General features: G+C 42.8%; 2 protein-coding genes across 2 annotated transcripts in view; one reads left to right on the top strand and one right to left on the bottom strand.

Annotated features, from left to right (window-relative positions):
- Positions 1 to 15,796, top strand: part of LOC310941034 (NACHT, LRR and PYD domains-containing protein 3-like) — a gene marked incomplete at both ends in the record, with an annotated part of 313,773 nt that extends 297,977 nt beyond the window's left edge. The window contains 4 exons of the mRNA XM_083906105.1: positions 13,841 to 14,014; positions 14,140 to 14,313; positions 14,428 to 14,601; positions 15,790 to 15,796. Of these exons, the coding sequence (XP_083762231.1) occupies positions 13,841 to 14,014; positions 14,140 to 14,313; positions 14,428 to 14,601; positions 15,790 to 15,796 (529 nt within the window). The remainder of the gene's footprint in view (positions 1 to 13,840; positions 14,015 to 14,139; positions 14,314 to 14,427; positions 14,602 to 15,789) is intronic.
- On the bottom strand, positions 1,245 to 6,137 carry slbp (stem-loop histone mRNA binding protein). Its single transcript, XM_083905525.1, has 8 exons — positions 6,002 to 6,137; positions 4,327 to 4,434; positions 3,297 to 3,410; positions 3,138 to 3,209; positions 2,787 to 2,909; positions 2,145 to 2,300; positions 1,899 to 2,007; positions 1,245 to 1,367 (listed from the first exon to the last, which is right to left on the bottom strand). Exons 1-8 carry the CDS (start codon positions 6,058 to 6,060, stop codon positions 1,296 to 1,298), a joined length of 813 nt encoding a protein of 270 aa, XP_083761651.1. The 5' UTR covers positions 6,061 to 6,137; the 3' UTR covers positions 1,245 to 1,295.
- Positions 15,797 to 16,346: the final 550 nt, after the last annotated feature.

Genomic DNA, 16,346 nt, shown 5'->3' with positions numbered 1-16,346 from the left:
GAATGAATGAATGAATGAATGAATGAATGAATAAAATGGTGCTTATGAATTCTTGGAGTTGACTTGAGAAGCAAATGAACATCATTTAAATGTAGAAATGAGTTTAATATTAATCAAGCTCCCGTAATGACGTAGTAAAAGTCTATAAAAGTGACCAGCGTTTATCTGTGTGTGTGTGTGGGGGGGGGGGGGCTAATTAGCTTTAGCAGAGGTAGGAAGTACTTTGTTCAATAGTGTATGAATCTCGGATGAAGTACATCTACTGCCCTGGAAAAGTGTTCTCCCTGTACAAGTTACAGGGCTCACGGAGATGACCTATGACCTCGGGGGAGTTCCAACAGTCCGACTTTTATGAGGCAGAAAACATTGGATGGGCTGCAGAGAAGAGGAAGTAGAGTAGTAGTACATTGTACTCTAGTGTATTAATAACATTTAGTGGTTCATCAGTCATACTATGACCACTGCTACACTAAAACGTATCTGGGGTTTGGACTGCAGGTCAGATCAGGGGACAGGTGATATTTGCTCGTAGTTAAGTTCTGTGAACGTGTGATGAGATCTCAGGAGAGAAAACTGTGTTTGTTTTCAGTCAAAACTGAACAAACAATCAAGCTCAAAATTAGACGAGTCAGCATAAACTTTGTTATTTTTTTATTATTTCAAAGTCTTCACCATGAAGAAAACAACAATAAGAAACATACTAACATTTTTATAAAACACAACCTATGTAAAAACAAATCGCAGCCCAGACCTAATGATGCTTTTCACAATTTAAAAATTGTATGTGAAAGAAAAAGTCTTGTAATTATGTATCCCGAAAAGAAATGTTTTGTTTTTTTTCTCCTTTGGTTCGTCCATCTTTTAACTCCTCAGAGGATCTTTGAATCCAGTCCACTGAATGCTTTCTTGTTTTCTTAGCACCAAGTCCAAGCACTGTGGTTTTTGTGATTTGGACCAGCAAACATCTGCAGGACCATGCCACAGAGATCAGTGCTATAAGTGTTTTTTTTTGTCTTTGAAGAAGAAGAAGAACCCTAAACCAGTGACATTGACTCAACATTGAAGTGGAAGGTTGAGCTGTGATAGAAGACTCCCTGAGAGCAGGTGAATCACCTGTGAAAGATCCCATGAGTTAACAAGCGCTGGTACAAATCAAAGATGAATACAACAAACTGTTACAGGGTTGGACGAAGAACCAGCTGAGACTTTTCACGTGGCATGGCCTCGTTTAGAGCAACAAGCTGGTAAACCTGGAACAAACCAGAACACTTTGAGATGAGCGTGTGTTTGAAGAGCTACACGGAGTCCTGCTGCGCCGAGATTTCAGTCTTCTGAATTTTAACTGGAGTACCCATACAGTCTTCATCCTGGAAGAGACAGAACACAAGAAATGCAAAGCCTCATTATTGACATCCCAACTTCATCCAATCAAATCAACCTAAACGCTATGACGATGATCTTTAATCGATACATGCTGACCCTCTTTTTGGAGTCCCTGTTCGAAAATGACACGCTCAAAATAAATACATAAATTCACTTTTGGTCTAAAAAAAACTTGTTTTGAATTATATATATATAAAAAAAAAAAAACACACGACAACTGATAGACCCTAAAGGAGTATTTCCACCTGGCGCTTTATACACACAGTCTATCTTGGATCTCGCGAACTCACGTCCGTTCTAGATTGTCGCGTGAGCTTCCGTGAATACCGTTGTTGTTTTTATGCCGCTGTCAGTACGGTTCTCCTCACAAGCAGGCGTTTTAAAACAGTCAAAATGTCAAATAATTAAATCAATGATTAAAAGGTGTTTAGGACCTGAAACTGTACTTTTTTCTCGCGTTTGTGTTTGATGTGCGTTGACAGATCTAAATAAACAGGAAACACCGTCAAACTCACCTCCAGTAAGACGCTGTGTGTGTTGCGAGAGGCTGAGGCACAGTGAGAGTCAGAGAGGGTGGGGAAGTCCAGCTCAATGTCCATCACATCATCAAGACCCAGCTCATCACTATAGGAAAATAAGGGCAAGCAACAGCTGAGTTAGAATATGCACAAAGGTCTATACTGTATCTCACTGAGGTGCTTTTCTTTGATTTCATCCAGTAATCCCACATCTGTGATGTGATTGTGTGTTAATCTCCTTACATATTGTCGAGGGCTTTGTCTTGGCCATTGTCTGTCGGTGGGTCCCAGATGTGGAGCTTGACCTTCCACAGTTTGATCTGCTGATCCCACGAGCGACGACTGTATTTCTTGAACTTATTGGGAGTCTTTGGGTGAACACCGGACTGACGGAGGTGTCTGGTGAAGACCACAGAAACACAAGGGTTAATGGAACCATTTGCTGAATTGTATGACATTTTTGTAGTGTTGCATTATGGCTGGACGATGAATCGAATTTTAATCGCGATTTCGATTTTGGCTTCTCACGATCATGAAAACATTATAATCGGAGAAAAACAATTAATGCGCCGCACGTCGCTGTGTGTATGTAAATTCCTATGCTAGAAAAACACCTTGAATGCACCAGTATTACGTGAAGCTGCAGCAAGCGAGTGCTGGCTGTTCTTTTAAGTTATATATAATATGTAATATATACAAGTTGAGTTTTGTGGTTCAATAAATATTCATGTTTTGAAATCAATGAATAATTGTGTATATTAATCGTGATTTCAATATCAATCAAAAATAATTGTGATTATTGTTTTTGCCATAATGGTCCAGTCCTATATTGTATGCATTAACGGTGGTTTTAGAGCTGCATTTATTACATTAGCGTGAACTTACTTTGGAACTTCCTTGGTGTAGCGATCGTAGGCCAGCGTATTCTTGCCATAGTTGATCTGTTTCTGTCGCCGGAGCAGAACGGCCTCGTCGGTCTCCATGTTGTCTCCCTCTTTGGAGTCGCAGCTGCAGCAGACACACATTCAGCCGCCGTTAACACACACACGGTCGCAAGAAAGGAAGGTGCAAATGGTCCACACCGTTTCCTCAGGTTTCCTCATATGTTTGGAAACAATCATTAAAATTACAACCGATAATTACCAATTAACTGATACACTGATTAATACTTTTTTAATTTTCTCAACAAAGGAATACGTTTTAAATGGTGGGAAAGAAAACAGGAACAGAACAGACCTCCCAGAAGAGCCAGAGGAGGTCTTTCTCTCCCTCTGGGAACATTCTGCAGCCAGTATCCTCCTCCTGTAACTGAGCAGAATCCACACACACACACACTCAGTAAAGCATTTTAATGGCTTGTGGAGACATCCAGTGAAAGAGAAGCCGGTTAGTTACCGCTGCATGTCTTTCTGCACATCCCTCCTCATCTCATCGTCCTCCACCTGGCTTCCCCAGTCTGTCTGCCTGCTGCACCGAGACACTGGGCCCGAGCTCTCTGGAGTGGTGAAGCTGAGCAGGAAACACAAGGGACACGTTCAGTCGTCGACAGAGTAAGACATGATGGTATATCGATGAAATCAACTGTGTCCACTAACTCGCAAAGCTGGTGACTCATGAGTAAACTGATGGACAACAATGTAATTTAAGATGGATGTTGTCTTTAGGTTTGCTGGAGGAAGCCAACTAGGAAACAAAAATATATCGCATAGCCACCAGGGAGTGACTTCCAAAGGAAGTCTATGGGAAAACGAGTTTTCTTCTTTGATTAATGAACATTTGCTTGAGTCAACGGTTGAGTCTTTTAATAAAACAAAGAATGGGGTGCAATGAATCATTGCCAGTTTCCTTTAGAGACTCTTAAACATCAAAGTTTAATCCTTTGATCTACAAATGTGACGTCACTGATGATGAAAGGAGCGCAGTATCACCGTCTGTTAAACCCTTCACAAACGGTTCACTTGACAGCAGCTGGTGCTGCAGCATGGAGTCATTGTACGAGCCACCTCTGGCTGAGTGTCAATCCAAAACTTTATATGCCGGTACCAATACGATACCGGCTCCTGGACGGTGCTAGGACTGGGCTGACGTAAGAGGGAACATATTGTGTCACTTCCTGTTCTTCTCTTGCTCTCTCTGCGATTATCTATCTACTGTTACGATAGATTAACTGAACAAGCACTCGTTTTGTAAATCTCGCTAATACTTTCACTTAAACTTTCTTAAATCTTTCACGTAGACTCACGTACGATGGAGTCTGGTTGCTTAAGAGTTCTTCTTCTACAGCCCGGGTTGAACACAGGTTCAGTACCCAGCCCTAGCTGGGTGTGAGTGTGTGTGTGGGGGAACATCCGAATACTTTCAAAAGAATAGCACGTCATGCTTATCTAAACTTGATTTTCAGTCATAAATATATATATTTTTTTACCTGGAGTGTCTGTGCTTTTCCTTCTCCGTTCCCTCTGCGTCTCTGTTGGTCCGCAGACTTCCATCCACCCCCCTCTTCCTGCAGTGGGACCACCGAGATGGGACAGTGCTGCGACAAGAGAGAGCTGGGTTAGACCAGTTCAGTGTGTTCTACAGGTTTGCATTACAACTTAAGTCGCTTCAGATAACAAACTAATGCATTTAAGAACTGGTTTGCAAAGAGCAAATGGATGTGGCTCAATCCCTGGCTCCTGGAGTCCACATATCAAAATATCCTTTGGCAAGAAACTGGACTTCCAAAATTCCTGCTGCCAGCTGTTAGATAAAAAGTACGACACACAGGAAATGTGCTGTGTGAAAGAGTATGAAAACTGCAGAGTGAACCAGTTTAGTTTTAAATTAGTTTAGATCAATCAATCCAACTTTATTTGTTAAGCACTTTAAACAAACCCCAGTGGACCAAAGTGCTGTACATAGTGCATAAAACACATGAGTAAAAACCTAAAAATTAACTACAATAAAATAACATGAAATAGCTGTATCCATAAGTTTCCCAAACGAGAGTGGAAACAATTCATCGATTATTAAATTAATCGCCAACTATTTTGATAATCGATTTGAAGCTTTTTTCGTGATTAAAACCAGATTTCTGATTGTTTCAGCTTCTTAAATGTGAATATTTTCTTGGTTTCTTTGCTCCACTCAATTAATCGGTAATCGTAAAAAACGTTGATCAGTTTTTGTCAAACCTGGAAATTATGTTTTGTTCACAAACCAAAATGATTCAGTTTAAGTGATTTCTTTGTTTATGTGGAGCAAAGAAACCAAGAAAATATTCACATTTAAGGAGCTAAAACAATCAGAAATCTTGTTTTAATCATGAAAAAGCTTCAAACCGATTATCAAAATAGTTGACGATTAATTTAGTAATCGATTCTGCTCTAAAAATAAATACAAAATATTTTGGCTCCATTGACCTTTAAAATGTCAGGTTATTTTAGGTCGAGTTAGTGTTTTATTATCCATTTCAATGATTTTATTCATTCATGTTAACTTAGTCATCGATAAGGTTCAAACAGACAGAGACTCCCGCCATCTGATGACGGTCCACTTCCGATTGTTCCTCCCGCGAACACCAGTGTGTGTCAGCAGCCCATTGTGTCTCTTTGAGAGGAGGAAGCACCATCTGGTGCATTTAAGGCCTGACCACCAGCCGTGGTCACACAGTCAACAATAATAATAATAATAATAATAATAATAATAATAAGTGGAGCCAGTGAAACACCAGTTGCTATATCGCTGTAGCCTCAGTGTTCGACAAACTACCGACTATTTGCACACATTAAACTACAACACAACACGTCCTGTCCGACAACGTGCCGCTTGTCACAGTTTAATGCCTCCTACGAACAAAAAAACGACCCTTGTTTCGTTCCTTATCACACAAACCAGAGCCTGGTGTTTGCTCCATGGCTACGAGCTAACCGGGTGCTAGCTAAGGAAGCTAAAGGCGCCATTTGACGCGACAGAGAAGAAGAAGAAGTTAAACCCCAAAGTGTCTCCCGGAGTTAAACCCCACAGTGTTCCGTGTTCAGACGAGCGAAAGTGCGGGACCAAACACAGCCATTGTCCGGGCACAGAGAGAGCGTGTGTTGGCTCGGTCCATTCAAACGTACCTTTCGTCGTGTCGGCCGCTCTGAGCACCGCGGCGTCTCTCTTCGGCCCACGCAGACATGTTCTAGAATAGCACAGAGTAAAGTAAGTGTTCGTTAATATGAGCTAAAGGAGCGGAGCGCCTGTCTTTAACGTCCCTCTGCTCACAAACACCCGCCAACACTGAGAAGACCCGCAATAGTCTGGTCTGAACTCTCCCGCCGGTCATGTGACCGGAAAAGGCGGATACACATGCAAATCCATAGAGGCGAGGCGGGTAACTTCTTCTTCTTCTACTGCCTTTTATTGGCAACTAGCTTTTAGGTACATTTACCGCCACCTACTGGACTGGAGTGAAATATGAGCTGGTCAGAACTAGATAATACAACTAAAAAACTGTTATTCTATCTATCTATATATATTTATATATATATATATATATATATAATTATAATATTCTAACTATGTAATCCAGGCTCTTATGTACATAATATTTAACATGTAATAATATTAGAAATCAGTTTTCATCCAAATTCAAAATATTTGTCTTTTTAACTGTTGAAATGTGTGTTTAATTGGGCGGCGTTATCTCTTGGATTTATCACGCAAAATAAATCCAAACCACTCATAAATCATCCGTCAGTTGTGTCACACACACACACACACACACCCACACACACACACACACACACACACACACACACACACACACACACACACACACACACACACACACACACAGCTCCACACATGACTGTCAATAAATGAAGACTAAAAACAACATTTAACACTAAACTCTTTTCACTTTCATTGATCAAAAATATTCCACAGTAACTTTTAATATTTTCATACAACACAAACAAACATAAACGCAGAGCCGTTTCTTGCTATATGCGGACTATGCAGCTGCATAGGGCCCCGCAGCCACCAGGGGGCCCCCAAACTGCAAGTTCAGACTCATATTTTATTATATTTTTGAGAATTAAAAGTACCTGTCCTTATTTGCATGCATTCATTAGGCATATATTTGCAAAGCATGTAAGTGTTCGTTGGGTAATCAGGTAAAAATGCCATTATAATCCATCCATCCATCCATCCATTATCTACCGCTTTATCCTCCACCAGAGGGTCACGGGGGGTGCTGTGCCTATCTCAGCAGACATTGGGCGATAGGCGGGGTACACCCTGGACAGTTCGCCAGTCCATCACAGGGCCACATATAGAGACAAACAACCATTCACTCACACTCTCACACCTACGGTCAATTTAGAGTGACCAATTCACCTAATCCCCATATCGCATGTTTTTGGACTGTGGGATGAAGCCGGAGAACCCGGAGAAAACCCACGCACACACGGGGAGAACATGCAAACTCCTTGCAGAAAGGCCCTTGTTCCGAAGTTGTCCAAAACTGGGCTCGAACCCAGGTACCCGGGTCTTCTTGCTGCAAAGGCAAGAGTGCCTACACCTCCCGTGGGCCATTATAATCCATTACATTTATTTAGAAGTAAGTTTAGTTATTTATTTTTTACTGTTTTTGAATCGTGGGTTAGAACTGTTATAAGTTATGCCACCTTGTTATGCTACCTTGTTATGCCCCCTTGTTATGCTAGCTTGTTATGCTACCTTGTTATGCTACCTTAAAGTTTATATTAAAACATTTTCAAGAACATACTGTATCTGTTGCATTTGTGAATGTACAAACTGCTGCATCGTCACAGAATGTATGAAAAAGTTAGGAATCTCTACCTCGAGTTTGAAAAAAATAGGGGCCCCCAAATAGTATCTTGCATAGGGCCCACAAACAGCTAGAAACGGCCCTGCGTAAAAACTTAGATCTGTGTAACACACATCACAGATCAGGAACATGTGCTGACTCCTGCTGGTCATCACGTGGAACTGACAGCAGCTGCTGCTTGACTTAGCGCCTCCTAGTGGACAGATAGCACACCTACATCATCTGTGACCCATGACCATTGGTCTCATGTATAAACTGTGAGTTCTGACCCTAACCTCAGTAACACTCGTGTCCGTAGTTTCAGTTCAAGGACTTTAAGGAAGCAAACCTTGATACTTCCAGAGGCGCAGTTTGTGAACAGGCAAGGCAGGCAACTGCTTGGGGCCCCGAGCCGATAGGCCCCCCCCCCCGACACTCGGAGCCTGAGGGCTGTTTTTACTGAAATGTGCAGTGACCAGCCACCTCCCCGTCCCCCTTAATAAACAATGGATTTGCAATGACATCCCCCTGGGAATTTTTGCTTAGGGCCCCTACAAACTCTAGAATCGCCTCTAGATACTTCATGCTTCATAAAAGACTTCCTGGATTTCTGGACACGCCCAGAAGCCTCGGCACAGTTGGTTCCAGATGAGATCTGATTGTGTTAATATTTGACTGCAGTTGATCCTGTTGAGTCTAAAGTTCAGATCAGAGCAGTTACTTGATCAGAATCATTTCCTTCAGATAAGACTTGAGAAAACTTTGCTCTCTGGTTTGTTTCCCGTTCAAAGCAGAAGAATAAGGTTCAACAGCTTCATGACGATGACTTCTTACCATCAGAAGGTAACGGGACTGAACTCATCTCATCAATCACGCTAAAAGAAACGTTTAATGTTTAGTTTATTGAACATTTGTGGATCAGATAGAGATCAGATCAGATAGTGACCGATACTTTTATGTTTCCTATGAAAACAGATTACAGCCATTGTAGGAAAAAAACTAAAGGAGAAAGAAAAGATCCTGAGGACGAGGTCATGTTTTGATCAGATTTCAGAAACTAAAGTTAAATTAAAGGTTTCTGCTCTTCAGAGGCGCAGCTTGTGAACAGGCAACTGCTTGGGACCCCGAGCTGATAGGGGCCCCCGACACTCTGAGCCTGAGTGCTGTTTTTAGTGAAATGTGCAGTGAGCAGCCGCCTCCTCGTCCCCCTTAAACAACAATGACATCTCAGTAGGAAACCTCCCTAAAGAGGCCCCACCTCACTTTAACCTGTGTGAAGTTATCGTTCTGCAAGTTGGAAAATGAAGAGGATTATTTACAGTGTAATGCATATCTTTTTTACTCAGTTTATATATGTTTTTTTCAGTTATTTACAGTATTTTATTGTTCTATGTATTTATATTGTTTTATAGTGTGGGTTCTTTACCGTGTAATGTTTTTTTTTACTAAGTTTCTATAGTTTTAAAAAAGCTATTTACAGTATTTTATTGTACTTTACATTTATATTTTCACATACTTTTTAATTACAAGGTTTTTCCATGTTATTTCATTCATTTTGAAACATATATTTCATATCATATATTTTTCGTTGGTGTCAGATTATTTATAACATAATGGTGATGAACACCGGTTGGAAGGAAGGGCCCCCTGGGAATTTTTGCCTAGGGCCCCTACAGACTCTAGAATAGCCTCTGCTGCTCTTCAACATACATATCTGTCTATTGTACAGATGGAGGTAAGTTGGACAGCGTCTTACCTGACCACCAGAGGGCAGGCTCTTCTGTGACGTCATCTGTATCAACTCGGGGGAGGAGCCAGGCGCACAGCCCCGCCCCGACTGACCGAGTGTCTCCAAAACAAAACACTTCCTGTCTCGTTGCTGACACACACACACAAAGGGAGGAGGAGGTAAAGTCGTGAGTGGTTTCTCATGAGAAACAAAGTATCAATAATCATCATAAGAAAAAGACCTCCACATACGTGTTACGTGCCTTGTTCCTCAACAGCTTCTGCAGACCCTGCTGCTGGACCACATCAGTCTTGTCAGTTTAGTTCATGTAGAAGCCTCCTCTTCTAATGACTTTAACAGTCCATTATTAGTCCATTATCTATTATTAGCATCAACCAATGGTTAATCAGCCAGTGAGGGCCATCTCGGCCAAATCTTGCTGACCGGCCCACATTAGGTCAATGTGGTCCACCCATGTTAGCATAACTTGTAATGATTGTCCTGTGTTCTCCCAGCAGGTGGCGCTCTACTATGAATCAGATAAAGGACAGTGAAGAGGAAGCTCTGCCCTCTAAAACCTCTCTGAGTGGGGAACATGAAGGTCAGAGGTGAGATGAGGATCTCATGGACCATGTGACTCGTCTCCATGTCACAGCTCAGTGTTTTATTTACACATCATGTCCTGTGTTTGTAGGAGGATCCATCAACAGAGACCAGACTCTGCTGGACCTGGACCTGGACCTGGACCTGGACCTGGACCTGGACCTGGACCCAGCTGTGTCTCCATGTCGAGTGACTGGTCCATGAATGAACCTCTGAACTTCAAACAAGAACAGAGGTCAGATGATGGAGGGTGGAGGTCTTCACAGGTCAACAACTCAAATGATCCACCATGTAGCACCAGAGACACATTATATTTGGGACCTCAGATCCAGTACCAAGACATTCTGGACCCGAGTCCCAAACAGACCTGTCTCTTTAAGCTCAGATCTGGAGCCATGAAAGAATAAGAAATGTTGAATAAATGTGGAACAGTCCTGGCTCACGTCCTTGGCTTTGGGTAAAGTGATCTGACTGAAGATGTTCTCCATATTTTAGTGGAAGTCTTAAATGTATTAATCAGTGTAGAGTTTGACACCGAGCAGCCGACACCATCTGGGTCACACTCAACCATTTCTGACACAAACCTGTTTTCCTATTGTCTCCTGATACTGTAGATCATTAAAGAGATCAATCCATCAGAGCAGATGTTGTATTTACATGTCATGTCCTGTAGTTGTAGAAGGATCCATCAACAGGGACCAGACTCTGCCAGACCTGGACCTGGACCCAGCTGTTTGTCCATGAAGAGTGACATGTCTATGGAACCTCCTCTGTTTTTTAAACCATTTGATGACAGAAGGTAAGAAAGTAAAACATTACAGAGCCTGTTCATGTAGAGTGACTGGTCTATGGGTCGTCTTATTGCCTTCAAGGATGGACAAAAAAAGACCTGGACCTGGACCCAGCTGTTTGTCCATGAAGAGTGACTGGTCCATGTATCGACCTGTGACCTTCAAGGATGGACAAAAACATGGTGAACTGATGTAAGAATTTCACACATAGTAACACACACTTACATGATCCTCCACCAGGGGGAGCCTGTCTCGTCCAAAACACGTTTAATCCAGAAAACCAGTCTTCTTCTCTTTGGTGGACCAATCCACTAAATGTCTTCAGCCTGTCCTCGTCTCTGAAAACATTTCCAGCAGTAAATCTAGTCAGAGTCCGTGATTGGTCAAGGACTCATCATCAAGCCTCTCTGATTGTGTCTTTGAGACTTCACACATACACACTAGAGACTGTCCTTCAGGGACTTTTGTCTTCAAGTTGTCAAACTCATGTCATGTGACTTTGGCTGAAGAAGAAATGAGGTGCAGCACAGTGAAAACGTGGTAGAAACAAATGATTGTTTAGTAAACAACACTGAATGTTTTCTCCTCAGAGTTGATCAGCAGAGGACAGAGGTTCTCAGTGGTCAGTCTGTCCAGCAGCATGGAGCAGACCTGGACTCCATATTTAAGGTGTGTAAATGTACAAACATGACACTACTGTTAATATTGAAGCAGAGTCCTGGTCCTGACAGTCTGGATGCTGCTCTGTGGACCTGCAGGACTTCACTCTGTCACTGATCATCTCAGGTTAAACTTCACATGTTCTGTTCCAGCTGCTGGAGGAGAACATCATCTGCTTTGTGAAGAACGAGCTGAAGAAGATCCAGAAGGTTCTGGGTACAGATCACACAGAAGTCTCAGAGAGTCAGAGGGAGGATGAGGAGGTGTTGGATGGTGAAGATGAGGAGCAGAGGAGGAGCAGAGAGGCCTTTCTGAAGATCACAGAGAACTTCTTGAGGAGGATGAAGCAGGAGAAGCTCGCTGACTGTCTGCAGAGCAGTAAGAGGACTTTTAATGTGAAAGGAAGAACATCTTATTTTCTCAATGATCCACTCACTGGTTTATTTTCTTGTGTTCTTTCAGAAACCAGAGCTGCAGCTTGTCGACATGAACTCAAATCAAACCTGAAGAAGAAGTTCCAGTGTTTGTTTGAGGGCGTGGCTAAAGCAGGAAACCCCACCCTTCTAAATCAGATCTTCACAGAGCTCTACATCACAGAGGGAGGGACTGGAGAGGTCAATGAAGAACATGAGGTCAGACAGATTGAAAGAGCTTCCTGGAAACCAGACAGAGCAGAAACAACCATCAGACAAGAAGACATCTTTAAAGCCTCAGCTGGAAGAGACCGACCAATCAGAAGAGTGATGACAAAGGGCGTGGCTGGCATTGGGAAAACAGTGTTAACACAGAAGTTCACTCTGGACTGGGCTGAAGACAAAAGCAACCAGGACATAGAGTTGACATTTCCCTTCACCTTCAGAGAGCTGAATGTGCTGAAAGAGAAGAAGTACAGTTTGGTGGAACTCATCCATCACTTCTTCACTGAAACTAAAGAAGCAGGAATCTGCAGGTTTGAAGACTTGAAGGTGGTCTTCATCTTTGATGGTCTGGACGAGTGTCGACTTCCTCTGGACTTCCACAACACTGAGATCCTGACTGATGTCACAGCGTCCACCTCAGTGGACGTGCTGCTGACAAACCTCATCAGGGGGAAACTGCTTCCCTCTGCTCGCCTCTGGATAACCACACGACCTGCAGCAGCCAATCAGATCCCTCCTGACTGTGTTGACATGGTGACAGAGGTCAGAGGGTTCACAGACCCACAGAAGGAGGACTACTTCAGGAAGAGGTTCAGAGATGAGGAGCAGGCCAGGAGGATCATCTCCCACATCCAGACATCACGAAGCCTCCACATCATGTGTCACATCCCAGTCTTCTGCTGGATCACTGCAACAGTTCTGGAGAACATGTTGAAAACCAGAGATGGAGGAGAACTGCCCAAGACCCTGACTGAGATGTACATCCACTTCCTGGTGGTTCAGTCCAAAGTGAAGAAGGTCAAATATGATGGAGGAGTTGAGACAGATCCACACTGGAGTCCAGAGAACATGAAGATGATTGAGTCTCTGGGGAAACTGGCTTTTGAGCAGCTGCAGAAAGGAAACCTGATCTTCTATGAATCAGATCTGACAGAGTGTGGCATCGATATCACAGCAGCTTCAGTTTACTCAGGAGTCTTCACTCAGATCTTTAAAGAGGAGAGAGGCCTGTACCAGGACAAGGTCTTCTGCTTTGTCCATCTGAGTGTTCAGGAGTTTCTGGCTGCTCTTCATGTTCATCTGACCTTCATCACCTCTGGAACAAATCTGTTGTCAGTAGAACCAACAATGAGCCAGAGGTCCAGAATGTTTAGACACAAATCTCAACTGAATCATCTGCACCAGAGTGCTGTGAACAAGGCCTTACTGAGTCCTAATGGACACCTGGACTTGTTCCTCCGCTTCCTCCTGGGTCTTTCACTGAAGACCAATCAGAAGCTCTTAAGAGGTCTACTGACACAAACAGGAAGTGGTTCATGGACCAATCAGAAAACAGTTGAGTACATCAAGAAGAAGATCAGTCAGAATCTGTCAGCAGAGAGAAGCATCAACCTGTTCCACTGTCTGAATGAACTGAACCATCGTTCTCTTGTGGAGGAGATCCAAGAGTCCCTCACATCAGGACGTCTGTCCACAAAGACACTTTCTCCTGCTCAGTGGTCAGCTCTGGTCTTCATCTTACTGTCATCAGGAAAAGATCTGGAAGAGTTTGACCTGAAGAAGTTCTCTGCTTCAGAGGAGGCTCTTCTGAAGCTGCTGCCGGTGGTCAAAGCCTCCAACAAAGCTCTGTACGTGGATCAATATATAAATATTAATAAGACATATTCTAAAGAGCACAAGATAAACATGTTTAACCTTTTGTTCATCACTGTTTTCTACCTCAGACTGAGTGGCTGTAAACTCTCAGAGAGAAGCTGTGAAGCTCTGTCCTCAGTCCTCAGCTCTGTGTCCTCTAGTCTGAGACACCTGGACCTGAGTAACAATGACCTTCAGGATTCAGGAGTGAAGCTGCTGTGTGATGGACTGAAGAGTCCTCACTGTTCTCTGGAGACTCTCAGGTCAGGACTCACTTTATTTGATCTTTTAAATCCTGATTTTGCTTCTTTAGGTTCTTGTTGATGAAGATGTTCAACATCTGAATCACTGAGTTCATCATATCTTCATCATATCTTCTTAACTCCAGTCTGTCAGGTTGTCTGGTCACAGAAGAAGGATGTTCTTCTCTGACCTCAGCTCTGAACTCCAACTCCTCCCTCCTGGAAAACCTGGACCTGAGTAACAATGACCTTCAGGATTCAGGAGTGAAGCTGCTGTGTGATGGACTGAAGAGTCCTCACTGTTCTCTGGAGACTCTCAGGTCAGAACTCACTTTATTTGATCTTTTAAATCCTGATTTTGTTTCTTTAGGTTCTTGTTGATGAAGATGTTCAACATCTGAATCACTGAGTTCATCATATCTTCTTAAATCCAGTCTGTCAGGTTGTCTGGTCACAGAAGAAGGATGTTCTTCTCTGACCTCAGCTCTGAACTCCAACCCCTCCCATCTGAGAGAACTGGACCTGAGCTTCAATCATCCAGGAGACTCAGGAAAGAAGCTGCTGTCTGCTGGACTGAAGAGTCCACACTGGAGACTGGACACTCTCAGGTATTCTCCTCCTCCTCTTCCTCTTCTGCTTCATGGTCAACAGCAGGATTCAAACTTGTAAGAAGTTTCAGGTTGAACTATAAGGTAAATACCTGACCTGACTAAATGACGACTGTGTTAACAGAGATGAGTAGATTTAGTACGAGCTTCATGGTGGCTCTTTTTAATGAAAACTACAGAAAACATGATCCTACTTTACAACTAAATGGTATAAACACACAGAATAGCAAACAGAAACTTTCCTGTGTAATTCAAACATTCATCATTGTTTGAATGATTTTAAAATTCAGTGCTTTACTCACATTTGAATGTTTTTGCCGTCGTCTGGTCTAAACTTCTGGAGACAATTGAAGCGCTGTCTTCTGGGTTAAGAAAATGCGTAGCCTCCTGAAACTGTGGTCTCTGGTTCTGCAGACATCGTCTTCTCTTTGAAACACACCTGTCCTTCATCTGACACCAGGCTGTAGTTCACCATTGTGTCCACCAGAGTGCGTCATTAAGACACAAACTCATTCAGACTGTTTCTTCCTCCAGGATGGAGCATGCTGGAGAGCTGAGGCTAAAACCTGGTGTCAGGAAGTGTAAGTATGGATTTACAGGAAATAACAACATATCAGCTGATCATCAATAAACTGCAGCTGTGTCTTGTTGTCTTCATCAGATTCATGTGAACTGGAACTGGACACAAACACAATGAGCAGAAGACTCAAACTGTCTGAAGAGAACAGGAAAGTGACCCATGTGACAGAAGATCAGTCATATCCTGATCATCCAGACAGATTTAAGTTCTGTCCTCAGCTGCTGTGTAGATCTGGTCTGACTGGTCGCTGTTACTGGGAGGTCGAGTGGAGAGGAAGAGTTCATATTTCACTGAGTTACAGAGGAATCGAGAGGAAAGACAACATTTATGAATGTAGGTTTGGAGATAATGATCAGTCCTGGAGTCTGATCTGCTCTGATCGTGGTTACTCTGTCCTTCACTGTGGGACAGAAACACCCATCAGGTCGTCCTCTGTCTCTCACAGAGTATCAGTGTATGTGGACTGTCCTGCTGGGACTCTGTCCTTCTACAGAGTCTCCTCTGACTCACTGATCCACCTCCACACCTTCAGGACCACATTCACTGAACCACTTTATCCTGGGTTCTATGTCTATCCGGGTTCCTCAGTGTCTCTGTGTTCTCTGTAGAACATGAAGAGACAGAAGCTTCAGTGTTGGACGAGGTCTCACTGTTTATAATCTGATGTTAAAGCTCGCCTCAGTAATTCATTGTTGAAAGACTTTTGAATTCTCTTCACGTCCTGATGACGTCAATAAATAAAGACTAAAAACTTGTATGTGTGAAATAAACATAAAGAAAGATTGTCTGCTCAACCTGTCTGTTACTGACTGTGCTGTGAGCGCCCCCTGCTGCTGAGAAATAGCCTGAAACACAGAGGTTCACACTCAGTGTAAACAAGTGCGTACTGGCATTTTAATTCAGTTTTAACATTTGGTAAATGTTTTAGAGAGTCTCTTATTTACATAGTTTACAGTGATTTACATTTACATTTACATGTCTTAGGCAGTGGTGGGACCATGGAACAACTGAAATCAAACTCTTGTGTCAACAGCAGCATACTATCAATGTCACACGAGACACCTGTCGCTCTATCAAAGACCTGGAGATCCATATTGTGGAACTAGAAACATTTAGTGATTCCACAGGAATTCGTGGACATATTGAAGGCTGCAAGGAGCACTGG

Source organism: Microchirus variegatus (assembly GCF_963457635.1).
Source record: "Microchirus variegatus genome assembly, chromosome: 19".
NCBI lineage: Eukaryota > Metazoa > Chordata > Actinopteri > Pleuronectiformes > Soleidae > Microchirus > Microchirus variegatus.
This window is presented reverse-complemented; position numbering and strand designations above follow the sequence as displayed.